Raw genomic sequence first — 18,903 nt, forward strand, 5'->3', positions numbered from 1 at the left:
TTCCTTTCGTGTGGTGTTATAACTATTCCCAAGGCATTTAATTTCTCGCAATGTACGCAGCCCTCTTTGAACTGTGTGTTTCTTTTAATGGAAAGCATGTGGCTTCCAGCTGTGGTATATGACTTCTTTTGAACCACAACTGAACTTGACCACACAGCCAACACACACTGATTATCATTATCTTCCTTACATTGGTAAGTTTAATAGCTGAAACTGAATTCCCAGCTATGTCTTCCCTGACTCTTGCTGCTATTATCCCTATGGGTTTATGATGGATTCATTAGTATGATATGATTTTTATTTCATAGCTTCATGATGGATAAAGTATAATTTTGTTTTAAGTTCTAAATTTGTATGTAAGGTAAAGTATAGCTTGAAGAAAGTATTTGTTCAGAAACAATCATTTCGGAGTGTGGCTGTCAAACCACCATATAAGAATGGTTTTCAATCTGATAGCTGTTTATGACCTCAGACAATGTATGATTATTTTGGGAGGGACTTCAACATTAAATGAGATTGTGATGACATGCAATTTTAATAATGCATAATGCAACGGTGGGAGGGTTGGGTTCTTTCGATTTGCTTGTTTAATGCAGAATGAGACATCTGGGAGACAGCAGGGCTGTAATACGACTAAAGTTCTGGATGTAGCTTTGCTCGTGGAGCTGGAAGGCTTGTTGTCAGATGTTTCATCACCATACTAGGTAACATCATCAGTGAGCCTCCAGTGAAGCGCTGGTGATGTGTCCCGCTTTCTATTTACGTGTTTAGGTTTCTTTGAGCGGGTGATGTCATTTCCTGTTCTTTTTCTCAGAAGGTGGGAGATGAGATCCAAATCGACGTGTTTATTGATGGAGTTCAGGTTGGAGTGCCATGCTTCAAGGAATTCTCGTGCATGTCTCTGCTTGGTTTGTCCTAGGTTGGATGTGTTGTCCCAGTCAAAGTGGTGTCCTTCCTCATCTCTGTGTAATGATACTAGTGATAGTGGGTTATGTATTTTGGTGGCTAGTTGATGTTCATGTATCCTGGTGGCTAGTTTTCTGCCTGTTTGTCCAATGTAGTGTTTGTTACAGTTCTTGCAAAGTATTTTGTAAATGACATTAGTTTTGCTCATTGTCTGTATAGGGTCTTTCAAGTTCAAATTCAAGTTTTAGTGTGTTAGTGGGTTTGTAGGCGACCATGATGCCAAGAGGTCTGAGTAATCTGGAAGTCATTTCAGAGATGTCTTTGATGTAGGGGAGATTGGCTTGGGTTTCTGGACGTGTTTTGTCTGTTTGTTTGGGTTTGTTGCTGAGAGATCGATGGACTGTGTTCATTGGATACCGTTCTTCTTGACTACACTGTATAGGTATTTCTCTTCTGCTTCTCCTCGTTCCTCATACTGCAGTGTGTGGTGGCTCATTGAAATAATGTTCTAATGCAGTTTCGTTTGTGGGTGTTGGAACGATTGCATCTATAGTTCAGTATTTGGTCAGTATGTGTTGTTTCCTCTAGATCCAGGTTTGAAGTTCCCCATTGAGTGTTCACTCTTCTGTGACCCGATACAAACAACAAGCAAAACGAATATAATTTACGAATGCCTTGTAAGAACAGTAACAAACACTACATCGGGCAAACAGGCAGAAAACTAGCCACCAGGATACATGAATATCAATTAGCCACAAAAAGACATGACCCTCTCTCACTAGTATTCTTATGTACAGATGAGGAAGGACACCACTTTGACTGGGACAACACATCCAACCTAGGACAAACCAAATAGAGACACGCATGAGAATTTCTTGAAGCATGGCATTCCAACCAGAATTCCATCAATAAACACAACAATTTGGACCCCATCTACCATCCACTGAGAAAATGAACAGGAAATGACATCACCCACCCAAAGAAACTTAAACACACGAATAGAACGTGGGACACATCACCAGTGCTTCATTCGGAGGCTCACTGATGATGTTACCTAGAATGGCGACGAAACATCTGACAACGAACTTTCCAGCTCGGCGAGCAAACTTACATCTAGAACCTTAACCTGAGCCACAAATATTTTCAAAAATGGCTCATACTCCTAAAGTATTAACATCAAACAAAAAACAGAAATAACTCGAGAAACTCAGCAGGTCTGCCAGCAGAGAAAACAGAGTCAATATTTTGTGTCCAGTGACTCTTCTTCAAAACCTAAAAGTATTATTAAAGTGTCCAAAAGTTGTAGAATAAGCTTCAATTCAAGTTGAAATCTCATATCTGTCTCACACTTAATAAAATGGTGTCTTGATCAAACAGTTGCATTTGTTTATATAAATCTATTTTCTTTCAGAAATATCCCAGACCACTTTGTACAAGGAACAATTTTTGAATTACATTATTGGTTATTGGCAAACAAAGCAACCAATTTACAAAAGATGGATCTCACTAAGAGCATTAAGCTGAATGATGAATTCATTTTTTTTATTGTGCTTGTAGAGCTTTAGGTGTTGGCCAGTCACTTTCTGTAGCTTTACTCTCAAGAAAGATTAGATTTCCTACAGTATGGAAACAGGCCCTTCAGCCCAACAAGTCCATACTGACCCTCCAAAGAGTAACCCACCCAGACCCATTCCCCTACCCTATATTTATCCCTGACTAATGTACCTAACACTATGGGCAATATAGCATGGCCAATTCACCTGACCTGCACATCTTTTGGATTGCAGGAGGAGTACCAGGAGGAAACCCACACAGACACGGGGAGAATGTGCAAATTCCTCACAGACAGTCACCTGAGGCAGAAATCAAACTCGAGTCCCTGGTGCTGTGAGGCAGCAGTGCTAACCACTGAGCCACTGTACCACCCCAAAGCTGATCTAATGTCAGAGACAGTGACTGTGGGTACAGATGCCTCTGTGGCTGTTGGGTTAGGTTACATTGTTTTACTAACCTTTCTGTTCAAAGTCAGCAAAGAATGCATTGAGCTTGTCGGGTAGGCATGTACTGTTGCCCATGATTCTGTTCAACTTTGCTTTGTAGCCCGTTACATTTTGTAAGCCTTGCCACAAACAACAGGTGTCCATGTGGTTAATCTGGGTCTCAAGCTTAATTTAGTATTGCCCCTTGGCTTCTCTGATAGGTCATAACTTCGTAATCTAGTGCACCAGCCTAGATTTGCATGTTTTCCACAATGTAGGGGAAGTTTTTTATATTTCATTTAAAGTCATGCCCAACATTGAGGGTATTGATGGACTCAGCTAGCCTTGTCTCTGGAGGAACCCTTCTCCTTTAGCATGCGCATACCAATCTGCAGTTTGTCAAATGTAATGGCAGAGATCTTTCCCAAATGCTTAAAAGTGAAATACAATATGCGCTGGAAATCTGAAATAAAAGTAAAATGCTCGAGAAACTCAACAGATCTGGCTGCACCTGTGGAGAAAGAAACAGTTAATATTTCGATTCTGATCTGAGTTTTTATTTCCCAACTGGCTGTTCACTTCTTGGTTTAAAGATCTTTACTCTGACATGAACAATTAATTTAGTAACTAGTCTTTTAATTTGTACCGATAAGCATACTGTAATCCCTGTGACAGCTCTGCCAGTAAGGAATAGTACAGAGGATACAATGAGATTCAGGCTTTAGCACAAGGTGTGAGATTTGTCCAACTGTGTTTGTTTATATCCTGGAATTGGTTCCTGCACCGAATACATCCTTCGCGAGTCTGGTTGCTCACATTCCATTCTGGCAAGAGATCCGAAATCTGTCGATCAACTGAAATTTGTAACATGTACCTGTCACATCTGGGAGGCCCATGAAGAAGCCTTCCTAATTATTTCCCACAAAGTCTAATTGATTTCCAGCTCGATTTGAAAATTATTCTGCCATTAGCATTTTTGTTGGTGACTCATCATTATAATTGTGTCATTTTTTAGATTGTGCTAAATTGGTCCCTTGCTGAAGTATTTGGTTTATCTGCATAATTTAAATAGTGAAAAAGTAATATTAATTTTAGCCTATATATTTATATATGAGTGGATTGTGAATGTTGTACTCTGAGGGGAATTCACTGAGTACTGGCTGAAACAGGAAGAGATGTTGATTTATAAATCGCCATTTGAGTTACTATCGATGCTTTACAAAGCTGAGAAATTTCTAAATCATGACATATTTGGAAGTGCAAATTTTTTTTTAACCTAAAGAGAATTTTCATATTTTGTGTAATAACATTTATCTTTCTAAAAATAATTAGCATTCATGTTATTGCGTAAAATTATTTCAATTATTCCAGCTTCTAACTGTTTTTGCTCCCACAGAGATTTAGAAATAACAGTAATTAACTTGTGAAATTATTTTCTTTTAGACTACAACTGGAAGTGCAGACTCCACAGGAAGCAAGTGATTCTATTTAAGTGAACAGTCAATTGTCACTTGACACTCATGCATTTGTGAAAAGCAATTGGAATTTGACTGGACTGGAAGATGGACTGAGAGCTGTCCCCTGCCAGTGTGTGTCTGACTATAATAAACCAAACTCCCTCAGGTGCTGAGGCAATCTGGAGTCTGTGGTGGGAATAAAGATTGTGGCCCATTATTTATTACTGCAACCCACTACTGCTAGCTGTTTCTACAAGTTATAAGAGCTATACATTGTAATCTAAGTTGCTAGTAGATACTTTGGATGTATTGTTATATGCATTTCCTGTTGCCTTTCTGTTTAAATGGTGGTCTGTTTACTTGGCCACCTCTGGATGCCAACGGACACATTGAATTAGCTTTGAACTTTACACGGCAGCTCTATCACCTCATTTCTTAGTGCTTCCATTTTACTGGGGGTCACTACACTATTGATTGATCACCTCCCCATCTCACTTTGTTCATCACCCATTCCTCTTCCAGTCGCACTATGATTAAAATGATTAAATCTTGCATCACTACATCTTTCCAGCTGGTTTTAGACTCTCCACTTCTCCTTCATACTGACAACCCCTGGTTCTATCTGTGTGATGACACATTGTTGTCATTTAGGACTTGTGAATGGCTGGCCATCCAATATAATAAAAAAATGATATATCTTTTGTTGTGTGTGTGTGTGTGTGGTGAGTGTGCGTGTTATGTATATGAGTGGGTGTTTGTGTGAGTGTATGTGAGTATATGTGTTTGTGTGTGTATGTTTGTGTGGGTGTGGGGTGTGTGTGTGGCTGCGGGGTGTGAGTATGAGTGTTTGTGGATGTACATCTATGTGTGTGTGATGTATAAGAGAGTGGGAGGGTGTGTGTGTGTTTGGGTGTATGTGTGTGATGTGTATGAAAGTGGGAGGGTGTGTGTGTGTTTGGGTATGTGTGTGAGAGTTGGCGGAAGTGTGTGTGTTTGGGATGTGTGTGTGTGTTTGGATGTGTGAGTGAGAGTGGATGGAAGCATGTGTTTGGTATGTATGAGAGTGGGAGGGTGTGGATGTGTGTTTGTGTGTGTGTGATGTGTATGAGAGTTGGTGGAAGCATGTGGGTTTGGGGCGTGTGTGTGTATTTGGATGTGTGTGTGTGTCTGTAAATTTTGTAGTAACTTCACAGACATATTGCACTGAAACTTGGAAATTACATTTAAGTTGTAAAAGTCCATCTGTTTTCATACAGCATAGTCCTTTTGTTCCATTTGGAGTTATTGGTGAGTTCATATTTTCATGTCAACTGACATTGCCTCTTCACAAGGAATTAAGGGCTATGGGGAGAATGCGGGTAAGTGGAGTTGAAATGCCCATCAGCCATGATTGAATGGCGGAGTGGACTCGATGGGCCGAATGGCCTTACTTCCGCTCCTATGTCTTATGGTCTTATGGTCTTATTTTTAAAAAATATGTGTCACTTTTTCACACAGAGGGTGGGACATGTATGGAATGAACTGCCAGAGGAAGTGGTGAAGGCTGGTACAATTGCAGCATTTAAGAGGCATTTGGATGGGTATATGAATAGGAAGGGTTTGGAGGGATATGGGCCGGGTGCTGACAGGTGGGACTAGATTGGGTTGGGATATCTGGTCGGCATGGACGGGTTGGACTGAAGGGTCTGTTTCCATGCTGTACATCTCTATGACTCTATGTGGGAGTTTGGAAAGCTTGTGGTTTCCCATTACTTTGTCCATGGCAATGCCTTAGCCAATCAGAGTTGACTTGCCAACCAGTCAGCATCCTTTTCTCCAGCAGTTTCAATTCTTATGATTATTTGAAATATAGCATTCTTGAGGAATGGAGCTTTCCTGCTGCCTGCTCCCGGATACTGCCTGACCTGCTGTGCTTTTCCAGCACCACTCTAATCTAAACTCTGGTTTCCAGCATGTGCAGTCCTCACTTTTGCCTATAGCAACCTTGAGTTGGCCCTGATAAGTGCCAGGTAAAAAGATTCAGCACCATGGCTATCTATACAGCAAGATTCAATTTCTGTCCCACTGTAATAATTCAAAATGTCCCAACACTCAAAATAATCAGGATTAGACTTGACTAAGTCTACCTGTACTCTGGCAGGAGCAGTTGATGCTCACTGCTAACATGCCATCCCTTGATGCTTGAATGTTAAACGTTTAAAACTTCTCAAGTGGTCATAGAGTTGTTGAGTCATAGAGATGTACAGCATGGAAACAGACCCTTCGGTCCAACTTGTCCATGCTGACCAGATATCCTAACCTAATCTAGTCCCATTTGCCAGCACTTGGCCCACATCCCTCTAAACCATTCCTATTCGTATACCCATCCAGATGCCTTTTAAATGCTGTAATTGTACCAGCCTCCATCTCTTCCTCTAGCAGCTCATTCCATACATGCACCACCTTTTGCCTCTTAGGTTCCTTTTAAATTCTTCCCCTCTCACCCTAAACCTATGCCCTCTTGTTCTAGACTCACCCACCCCAGGGAAAAGACGGTGACACGGTGGCTCAGTGGTTAGCATTGCTGCCTCACAGCACCAGGGTCCCAGGTTTGATTCCAGCCTTGGGCAACTGTCTGTGTGGAGTTTGCGCATTCTCCCTGTGTCTGCGTGGGTTTCCTCCCACAATCCAAGGATGTGCCGGTCAGGTGAATTGGCCATGCTAAATTGCCCATAGTGTCAGGTGCATTAGTCAGAGGGAAATGGGTTACTCTTCGGAGGGTCGTTGTGGACTTGAGCTGATGGGCCTGTTTCCACACCGTAGGGAATCTAATCTATTTACCTTATCCATGCCTGCAGCCTCTGACACTCCAAGAAAAACAGCCCCAGCCTATTCAGCCTCTCCCTGTAGCTCAAATCCTCTAACCCTGACAACATCCTTGTACATCTTTTCTGAACCCTTTCAAGTTTCACAGCATCCTTCCTATAGGAGGGAGACTAGAATTGCACACAATATTCCAAAAATGGCCTAACCAATGCCCTGAACAGCTGCAGCATGACCTCCCAACTCCTATACACAATGCTCTGACAAATAAAGGAAAGCATACTAAACACATTTTTCACTATCCTATCTACCTGTGACTCTACTTTCAAGGAATTATGAACCTGCACTCCAAGGCCTCTTTGTTCAACAACAGTACCCTGGACCTTGCAAATTTGACAAGAGTTCCCAACTAGGAGTGAGTAATTTGCTGACTTTAAAGAATTGGGAACATTGGAAGTCTTCTTGGAGAGAAGTGTTCACAAACTGTTTAAAGATGTGCATTGTACAGGGTAAAAATAGTTGCTACATTTCTCTTCCTTTTTTTCCCTTCCATCATTTATTTCCCATCCCAAACTACCACTGAGAGGGTGGTGGTGAGCTGACTTCTTGAACTGCTGCAGTCCTTGGGGTGTAGCGAGCTGCACAGTGCTGACAGGATGGTGTGTGGCTGGGGAGGAACTTGCAGATGGTTGGTGTTCCCATGCATTGTTGTCCTGTCCTCCTAGGTCATAGGTTTGGAATGCGCATTTGAGGAGCCTTGGTGAGTTGCTGCTCTGGTGCAATGGCATTGGTGGTGAAGCGAGTGAATGATGGAAGTAATGGGTAAGGTGCCAGTCAAGTGGACTGTTTTGTTTTGAATGGCATCAAGTTTCTTGAGCAATGTTAGAGCTGCAACCATCTAGGCAAGTGGAGAGTATCCCATCACAATCCTGACCTGTTCTTGTAGATGGTAGACAGGAATTAGGGAAACAGGAGGTGAGATGGTCGCTGCAGAATTCCTGTTTGAGCTGTTTTTGTAGCCATTGTATTTACATAGCGCATCCAGTTCATTTTACAGTTAAAGATAACCTCTAGGATATAGATACCGGGGGAGTCAGTGATGGTAACCATAAGTCACGGGAGCAGACATGGGCCAATCGGATCTTCAAGGCTATTTCACTATTCAATCAGATCACGGCAGATAATTCTGAACTCCACTCGATTGCCTCGTCCTCTTAATCCCTGAATTCCTTATTGAATAAAAATCGAACTCAGTCTTAAATATACTTAACAATTCAACCTCGACCGCCCTCTGTTGTAAAGAATCTACAGATTCACTACTCTCTGAGAGAAAATAATTCTTCCTCATCTGTCTTAAATGTGTGACCCCTTATTCTGAGATAATGCCCTCTGGTCTGAGACTCTCCCACAAGGCAAACAACAGCCTTTGTCCTGTCAAGTCTTAGAAGAATCCTGGATGTTTCAATAAGGTCACCTCTCATTCTTAGAAATTCCAATGAGTACAGCCCCATCTTATTCAATCTCTCATCAGAAGGCAGTCCCTCCATACCTGGTACAAGCTGAGTGAACCTTCTCTGGACTGCCTCCAATGCCAGTATATCTTTTCTTAGATAAGGGGCCCAAAACTGGTCACAGTATTCTAGCTGTGATTCAACTAGTGCCTTGCGTAGTTATAGCAACACTTCCCTATTTCCATACTCCATTCCTTTTGAAATAAAGACATTCCTTTTGCCATCCCCATTATTTGCTGGACTTCGATGCTAGCTTTTTGTGATTCATGGACAAGGACTCCCAAATCCCTCTGTCTTTAATACCATTGAATATTAACAGGAGATAGTTAGATTCTTACTTGTTGGAGAGGGCCATAGCTTGACACTTGAGTTGTGTGAAAGTTACTTGCCACTTATCAGTCCATGGCCAGATATTGTTCAGGTGTTGCTGCATTTAAACATGGACTGCAAACGTACGTGTCTGAGGAATCAGGAATGGTGCTAAACATCTTGGAGTAATTGAGTCACAGAGACGAAAACAGACCCTTTGATCCAACCCGTCCATGCTGACCAGATATCCCAAATTAATCTAGTCCCATTTACCAGCACTTGGCCCTCTAAACCCTTCCTATTCATGTACCCAACCAAATGCCTTTTAAATGTTGCATTTGTATCAGCCTCCACCACTTCCTCTGGCAGCTCATTCAATACACGTTAAACTCTCTGCGTGAAAAAGTTGCCCCTTGGGTCCTTTTTAAATCTTAGCCCTCTCACCCTAAACCTATGCCCTCTAGTTCTAGACTCCCTCAGCCCAGGGAAAAGACCCTGTCTATTTATCCTATCCATGCCCCTCATGATTTTATAAATCTCTTTAAGGTCACCCCCCAGCTCAGGGAAAACAGCCCCAGCCTATTCAGTCTCTCCCTATCGCTCAAATCCCCCAACCCTGGCAACATCCTTGTAAATCTTTTCTGAACCCTTTCAAGTTTCACAACATCCTTACTATAGAAGGGAGAACTGAATTCCACACAATATTCCAAAAGTGGCCTAACCAATGTCCTGTACAACCGCAACATGACCTCCCAACTCCTGTACTCAATTTTTTGGCCAATAATGGAAAGCATACCAAAGCCTTCTTCACTATCCTATCTACCTGCTTCTCCACTTTCAAGGAGCTATGAATCCCCATTCCAAGGTCTCTTTGTTCAGCAACACTCCCTAGGACCTTACCATTAAGTGTATAAGTCCTGCCCTGATTTGCCTCCCCAAAATCCAGCACCTCACATTTATCTAAATTAAGCTCCATCTTCCAGTCCTCATCCATTGGTCCATCTGATCAAGATCCTGTTGTACTCTGAGGTAACCTTCTTCACTCTCCACTACACCTCCAATTTTGGTATCATCTGTGAACTTACTAACTACAACTCCTTTATTAAATCCAAACCAATTATATAAATGACAAAAAGTAGTAGACCCAGCACCGATCCTTGTGGCACACCACTGGTCACATCAACAAGATCATTTGGCCTTCTGACGTTTTGATGGAGGGAAGATCATTGATGAAGCATTGATTAGATTAGCTATATTAAGGCCTGGAGGAAACTTGGTTGCTTAAATTCAAGGAGTTGACCCAGCACATTTCCTGTGCAGTCCATCCAAATTTCCCCACCATCCTTCACTCCCTCCTTTCTCCTCAGTGCTCGAGACAGAGTCACTCGATAAATCTGGAAGCTTTTAAACACAAACAGTTCTTGCTGCAAAATTGTCACACTGTCTTGTTCTTGGAAGGAATGACAAATCATCTCAGATTTAATTCACAAGATGCTGATTGGCTGCAGCCTCTTACTGAATACATCACTCTTCTCTAGGAGGTCTCCTTGAACTGGGATTAGCAGACTCATGCTGTCTGGAACGCTCTTATTTTTGTCTGAATTTCTTCTACTTTTGTCTCTTCATTTCTAACGCTCTCCCCCTTTTCCCAACATTTAAATCCCTCACCCATGTACTGTTCTTTCCTAGACTGCAAAAGAAAACTGGCAGAAGTACTTAGCTCCAAGTGCACCAAGTCACGGGGGGATTGTGGCATAGTGGCTTTACAGTCTAGACAACAACCCAGATGTGGGTTCAAATCTCACAATGGTAACTGGGGGCATTCCAATTCACTTACTTAATAAATCACAGAGAAGGTTGCTAGCCTCATCATTTTATAGTCATACAGCATAGAAACAGACCCTCGGTCCAAGCAGTTCATGCCAAACATAATCCCCAAACTAAACTAGTCCCATCTGCCTGAGCTCGGGCCCATATCCGCCCTAAACATTTCTTATTCATGTACTTATCAAAATGTCTTTTAAACATTGTAATTGTATCCACATCCACCACTTCCACACACAAACCACTCTCTGTGTAAAATAGTTGCCTCTCATGTCTTTTTAAAATCTTTCTCCTCTCATCTTAAAGATATGACCCTAGACTTGAAATCCCCCCACCCTAGGGAAGACACCTGCCATTCACCTTATCTCCACCCCTCATGATTTTATAAGCCTCTATAAGGTTACCCCTCAGCCTCCCATGCTGCAGTGATAAATGTTCCAGCCTATCCAGCCTCTCCCTCAAATTCAAACCTTCTATTTTGGTAAGGAAACTAACAGATGGTATAAAAACCCAACTGGTTCAGAGACGGAAATCTGCTGTCTTCACCCAGTCTGGATGTGGAGGTACTTGTGTTGGATTGGGGTGGACAAGGTCAGAAATCACACAACACCAGGTTATATTCCAATGAAGGACTATTCCTATTTCTTGTGGTATTATGGGAGTTCCAAAGTGTACCGTGCCACAGCACGACAGGAAACAAATCAAGTCCATAATTTTCTGATGAAGGGCTTTTGCCCGAAACGTCGATTTCTCTGCTCCTCGGATGCTGCCTGACTTGCTGTGCTTTTCCAGCACCACACTAATCTTGACTCTGATCTCCAGCATCCGCAATCCTCTCTTTCACCTAGATTCCAACAGGTTTATTTGAAATCACTAGCTTTTGAGCGCTGCTCCTTTAGCAGGTAAAGTCTTCCAAATAAACCTGTTGGACTATAATCTGGTGTCATGAGACTTCTGACCTTGCCCAAACAAACAGGATCCTGAACAGTTCTGTGGAGAATTATGGACTTGATTTGTTTCCTGTCACCCTGTGGCATGGTACACTTTGGAACTCCTGTTATACCAGAAGAAATAGGAACAGGAGTAGGCCTTTCTGCCCCTCCAGCCTCTGCTGCTATTCAATAAGATCATGGCTAATCCTACCTTCCTCATGTTCACTTTCCTGCCCATTCCCCATAACCCTTGATTCCCTGACTGATCATGACCCTGTCTTTCTCAGCCTTAAACATATACAGGAACTCTTCCCCACAGCTCTCTGTGGCAAGGAGTTCTGAACACTCACAATCCTCTGAGAGAAGAAGTTCCTCCCTCTCTCAGCTTGAATTTGGTACCCCTGAATGCTTATACTGCCTGGTTGTAGATTCTCCCATGAGGGGAACTATCCTCTCAGCATTGGCCCTGTCAAGCCCCAAAATATTTCATCCAGTTCACCTCTCAGTCTTCTAGACTCCAGTGAGTAGAGTCCCAACCCGTTTGACCTTTGCTTATAAGACACTCCCTCCATATCAGGGACCATCTGAGTGAACCTTCTCTGAACTGCCTCCAATGAAATGGTACTGTTTGTTAAATAAGGTACCGATTGTATTACTTTGATTCGCATTCTAAAAAGACAAACATATTATTACCAAATATTTTATGGTTATATTTTTTTTAATTGTGCAGTGGACAGTTTACAGTCAGGAGGAAAACATGCAGAGGCTCCATAGGAAGAGCAACATGGTAAACATGCACTGGACACTAAGTGTAAGCTGCTTGCCCTGAAGTTCTTGCAGATGCATGAGGAATAGACCAGTACAGTATGGTATCGCAAGCCATTTAAAATACATAGAATGCATTTTTCCAAATAAATAATGTTACTGTAACTACTTTGTCACACATCATATTATGACATTTATGGTCTTTTGTTTTAAACTATTAAAATTGCTGCTTCGAAAGAAAATCTTTTACATAAAGCCAGTCCCTGACTATGTGCATCTACGCAGTTAACAGGCACCAGCGCTGCTTAATCTGAATGTCACTGCTGTACCAGTCTATAATGGCTCTGAAATTACACTGACTGACATTTCCCTTTCAATCATTATAGTGGAGGGGTTAATCTCCTTAAAGTGAGTGGAATATTGCCCTACCTAAAACAGGAGAAAGAGAAATGTCAGAGCAACACATTGATATAATTTCAAGGCCAGTGTGAATTAAGGCTGTAATGCTATTCAACATTATCATTATCTTATTTTAAAATATCTTTTCAATATATCATGATACATTTTATATGACATTTTTAGACGCGGTTCGTAGGAAAGTACAATTGTGCAAGTTTTGTTCTACGGAAGTGAGCGTGTTCTGCATTTCATGGCTTGGCTAATCACTGGGATGCGTGCAGAGTGAATAGTACATTTGAACACATTATGGCTAAGCCATGCGCCACGTTCCCAAACATCCTTATTCCCAGCTCCAGAGATTCATTCCAGTGAAATATTACACCAACGCAGCATCACTATTGGGTAAATCTGGTCCATGGTGGAGGAGCCACATTAGAAGAGGCTGAAACTCCAAGATCTTCCACTAGGGGCACCCTTTTGAGCTGAACTACCCACAGGAGTGTTAAATCCAGCTTCTGTTGTCTTATTTGAGAAGGCTGGACAAAATTCAGGACACCAACGAGGTGGAAAAGTACAGGACAGTCAAAGTAGGCCAAACCAGGTAGCAGGCATAAAATGGCACCAAGCTTTGGTTTCCAAAGCGTAATAGTTGTAGGGAAGACTGAGGGGAGAGTGTGATGACTCACACACCTGAAGTCAGGAATAGGAACAGAGCTGACAACAGAAACCACTGTGTTACATTCTGCTTGACATCAACATGGTGAAGGTGCTGAGGGCAAGTGTCCAGAATGGGGGAATTGGATTTCAAAAATGTGGACTGAATTGGAGAGATTACCTGAGTTTGGTGAAAAGGAAACCATCTCATGTTAGAGTCGTGTCATTACTTTCCACTTTCTATTTGACTGTCATCCACTTTCACTTCGCACTCCTGACACATGCCAAGACCTCTTCAAAGTGTGGCTTAACTTCAAGTGTAGCTTTTTGTATAAACACAAATATGCGATACTCCACAATTACGTTGTAGCAAAGGGACAGTCTCTAAGGATAATGTTCATGATGCATTGAGTTTTTTTTTGAGCATGTCCAATACAAATGTGAAAGTTTTATTTAGTAGTATCCAAGACAAAATCTATAGTTGTATCCTTTAAAACAAGGCCTGCTTCTGATGTCATCTTTTTTTTATTAAATAAGGAGTAGCTAGATTTTGTATGGCACAGAGTGAGTTTGACAAAGCATTCAAGCAAGATAGCCATTGCTATTCTGTTGATTTTGTCTTTTGGGTTGATGCAAATACTGTGAATATTACTCTACTGTTAAGAAACTAAACACAATGAAGAGTAAGATTTTATTTTGGCAGTTCAGCCTGCATTTCCTTCCCCTTTCCGTGACTGGACACAATTTCCTGTTCATTGGTGGGTGGACATTCACAAATACCTCAGCTCTCAACCTAGAGCTGTTAGACAAATGAAGAGGGTGCCTATGTAATTCTTCTGGTTTTTGGTACTACACTTTCTTTCCTTCAAATTAAAAGTGTGAAATTTTCTAAGTGAGTTTGGTTATGCAGAGTACCTCAGTTGATGTATGACATGGTTTTTGTTTAAAAACATGGTTTTTTCAATGGGAAAGAAAATTGAGGCAGTTCATGTTGTCCAGAGAAGTTCTATAATGATACAATGTAGATGTACATTTTAATTGGATAAATTTCTCTCTATTTCTGTTTTGGGTGGACCCACATTGTGGGCTCTGCCAATTGAAAAACAAGAAATGGCTTGGAGACATAACCTGGACGTGGTATACTGGGAGCTATTATCTCACCTTTGTTTTGCTAGGGAGAATTTCTAGATTTATTTTTCTTTCTTTATTCATCAATATTAAACCTGTGACAAGTCCTCATTATTGAGGTCACCTAAGTAGCAAGAATGAGGAAGAGAATGAGGGATGCGAGAAAATGCGATAGCTCTTCCAATTGAGCCAGCACAAGTGTGACAGATGTGTGGCCTCCTCCTGTGCTGTAAGATTTTATCACAATTGGACCTGGCATCATCTGCTTAGAAATAGCTGCCATCCAGAAGCTGCCATTTAACGGTAAATGCTAATTGAACCAGGGTTCATCTGCAACTGTTACCCAGGGACTAAGCTATTCTTGGATCATGCACAAGTCAAGGTGGTGAGTGTCAAGAGTTTCAAGGTGGTAGCAAACCATCTTCTCAAGGGCAACTAGGGACGGGCAATAAATGCTGGCCCAGCCTGCAATGCTCATGTCCGATGACTGAATAAAAGAGAAATTTGATCATAAGAGGCCCACAGTAACCCTACGCTTACTGTAGATCATGCTATGGGCATAGGGATAATGAAATACAATTACAAGCTTTGTTGTATAGATGCCAAATTGTAATCATTATTAAAACATAAAATTTGTTTGTTTTTTAAACTGTTTATTGTGCCCCACCACTAACCCCCTTATCCCAAAGCTGCTAAGTCAGGCTGAGATTTGTGCTTAATGTTGACTGTCATCATTCATGAGCTCACCCAATCGTCAGGTCTCACTTGAGCCTCTATTGGTTATTTGACTGAGCAATACACCGCAGTCCAGCTCGATCCTATCCTTGGGAAAAGGCCTTAGGTGACTGCAGTGGTCACTAGATGGCAAACAGAGGGTAAACTGCTCCAGAAGCTGAAACCATCCAAGAATCTCCTCACTGAGGTGATAAGTTCGGAACTATTACTGCACACTATTTAGAAGATACTCAATTCAAAATGGGACTGTGACTCTTCTAGATTTTCTGATCTATTAGTGAGAATTCATTTGAAGAGTAAGGATGGTTCTTGTCCATAGAATGTTCAGAGGCAGCCGCAAAATCAAATCTTAGTTATCAATTGTCAAAGAGGAAAAAGCTTGGGACGCTCAGAAAGCTTTTTGAATTCTCTTAACGATTTTTATTTTTTCATTATGGCACAAAAGGAGGCCATTCAGTCCATCCAGTCCTTGTTGATTCTATGGAGTGGCATAGCTCTGCAGACACTGTTGAAAAGCCCTCTGACCTCCCCAATCATCTATTTGTCTATTCACTCAGAGAACATTGTATCTGATGCTGTCTTCACAGGGAATGGCCATGCATTCGGGAGCCACTATGTAGCAGTGAAGACCTAGTTGATTTTACTTTATTCCATTTCTTTACTATCTAACTTCCTCAGTCACTCACACAGACCCATGGTGAAAGTTCCAATTGCTGTCTCTGCTAAAACATGCTAATATTCCAGTGAACACCTTTGTAAAGGTCAGACTCATGACTGCACCAATATTGAGGTGCACTTTGTAAACCAAATATTGCCCATTCTTTGTTAAAATTGTGACAGTTCCACCAAGTTTCTCAGACTTTGACCTGAATGAATGGATTAATTGTTTAATTGATGATGTATCAAATATCGTTTTGGGAATCATTTATTATGGTTGGAGGGCCAAATAGCTGACTGGACATATAAACTTTCACAGGTTTACAACCTGAGCTGAGGTTACACTGGGAGATTTAATAAAAAATAAAACTATTTAATATCAAATTTTTCTGGGCAGATATGATTGTGTTCCACCAATTGTTAAAGTAATTGACTGGGATATATACTGCTTGTTACCTTGATCGTGAACTTCACATAAATCACAAAGTTGCCTTCAGTTTCCTGTTGGTGGATGATGTGGGGAGATTATGTTCAGGTATATTGGCTATTCCTGAGGCAGTTCTGACTATGAAGAATCTACTATTATGTCGTTATGATGTGTCTTCTGCTTCCAACAATAATTTGACCCGAACCAAAACGTAATATTAATTTTGCTAAAGATGGATAACAAATCCTTCAAATATGCATTGGCAAATTGAAAGAGTGTGGTTTCCCTGGGCATTTGCAGCAGAGCTACCTTGTCCTTAAGAAAGAGTGGGATTAGGAAGATGCACGTTGTAAGGTGCATCAGGTACATGCAGGACCAGCATCCTCAATGATCACTGAAGGCTGACTATCTATTGATGAATGCAGCCAACACTGCAGAGATAAGGTGGGAGCGTTTCTTGTGAAGCTGCAGAATCTCCAACACTTTCAAATTCATCACTGGGGAGGGGGTAGGCGGCTAGTGATATCATTCTGGCTCACAAACATGACCAACTGATTTCAGACTGAGGTGGCACAGGTGAGCAATGTGGCGATTTTGAAAGTCTAGAAGCTGACTCTTCTCGGAGGAGAAGAGAATGTTGGTAGAGGATGTAAGAATGGCTGTTTCAGTTTGGGGCTGGGAATTAGGTCAATTATAGGAGGAGGGAAAGAAGAGATTCAAATTCTACAAAGGGTTTATCAGAGCCGTGAGGGGTTTTAACTCTCAGGGTGTAAAGCGCTAAAGGGGATGGGTTTTCTGTGCAGTGTGGCTCCTGTTGATAATAACTGCTTCCTCAATGTCAGGGAGTTGTGCTCTCATGAAATGCTCTTTAGCATTTGTGGTTGACTGTGGCTAAGGGCCATGATGTGCTCCCCCTGTACCCTTCTCCAGGGGAAGGAGAGTGAGGGGAATGTTGGAAGCATTTTGATAGAGGAGTACAAGAATGTAAAAACCTGGAAAAGACCAGTGTAATTCATCTAGCTGGTGTCACTATGGAATGGCTGAAGGGAGGATGTCAATGGTTAATCATTTCGAATTACCTCAAAGACAAGGAAGACGAAACTCTTAATCGCAATTAGCACTTTGCTGCTTCTTCCTGCTCACTGCATATACAACATAAAAAAATAGAAGTTAGAATGGCCTTTGATACACTAGTAGCCATAAATGTTAAGGATTTGATAAATAGTAGATTGAGCATTCTGATCCCCTTAAGATTCCTTTGACCTTTAACCTTTAGAGGCCATTCTAACTTCCTTCAATTTGTACACAGCAAACTAGTGATTGTGGTACTTAGGCATATTTTGGTTTACCTTGTCTCCCCTGCTGCTTTTTTTTAAATAAAAAATATTTTCAAAAGCATTTGTCTAAACTTTCACTTAAGTACAAAGAACAGTTATATACATACTGGTTGCTTGTTCAGCACCGAATGATACTGCTACACTGGTGGGGGCTATTAACACTCAGAGGCCTTATCGATTCTTTTTTTTTCAAATCAGATATGCATAATTGTACAACTTTCACTTCAGGCCATCCATTACTGGATGACTGAATTGACCTTAGAACTTTGGATTCTACTGCATTAATCTGGATTTCCTGAGCGTTTTACTTCCCGCCGAAAGTAACTCCAAGGGCATGTGACTCCAGCCAGGCTCAGCGAATTTCTCACAGGCTCTATCTTCAGTTCAGTCCACACCGTGACAGAGGAATAACCAATCTCTCCTTCCCCCGAGAGAGATTGTTAACTGTTGCCTTTTCCCCACCATTCTCTATTGCAAACAGCCAGTAGAACTACTTCCAAATGTAATCATTTCTAGAAAAATATAGGTGTAATATGATTGCTTTAGTTCAGAGAGTGTACAGGATGAAAATGATCCCTATATTGCAGAAGCTTATACAGTGCTTTAATTAACACTAAAAACTGTAGTGTGACCGCTAAGGTCAATACCAGAGGCTTCACCGTCGGGACGTCATCCTTATTTGTGAGAGAATGCCCTAGAAATCAAAGGAAGACAATGTTAGTCCTTTGTTTGCAAGGTGTAAGATGTTGTTTAGTGTTGCATTTTCAAATATTCTCTCTGTGGTTAACTGGTTCTAGTCTTTGAGGGTTAAGCATTTGGTTTTACAGCCTTGCGAGAAGGCAACTATTAAGAGTCTCTGGCTCTTTCAATGGACATTCTTTTGAAAACCCAAGCTCACTGTCACCTTTTCACAATGTCTTTGCCTTCTTATACCTGTTGCAGTTTTAATTTTGTCCCATATTCTGGAAAAATGCATATGTGTACATATGCTCATACATTATTTGACCCACCATCGGAGGCAGATGGAATTAGAATTGAAAATATTTCAATAGTTCCTTCAGTGTAAGTATCTGATATATAA

General features: G+C 41.4%; 1 protein-coding gene across 2 annotated transcripts in view; it reads right to left on the bottom strand.

Annotated features, from left to right (window-relative positions):
- Window positions 1–12,419: 12,419 nt before the first annotated feature.
- Window positions 12,420–18,903, bottom strand: part of luzp1 (leucine zipper protein 1) — a 150,108-nt gene continuing 143,624 nt past the window's right edge. For both annotated transcript variants that reach the window (XM_043717397.2, XM_043717400.2), the window contains exon 4: window positions 12,420–18,516. In XM_043717397.2, coding sequence (XP_043573332.2) covers window positions 18,478–18,516 — 39 coding nt within the window. In that variant the 3' untranslated portion in view covers window positions 12,420–18,477. The remainder of the gene's footprint in view (window positions 18,517–18,903) is intronic.

This window comes from Chiloscyllium plagiosum, unplaced genomic scaffold (genome assembly GCF_037043375.1).
Source record: "Chiloscyllium plagiosum isolate Xiang-an unplaced genomic scaffold, Cpla_swu_hap1 HiC_scaffold_30, whole genome shotgun sequence".
NCBI classification, from domain to species: Eukaryota; Metazoa; Chordata; class Chondrichthyes; order Orectolobiformes; family Hemiscylliidae; genus Chiloscyllium; species Chiloscyllium plagiosum.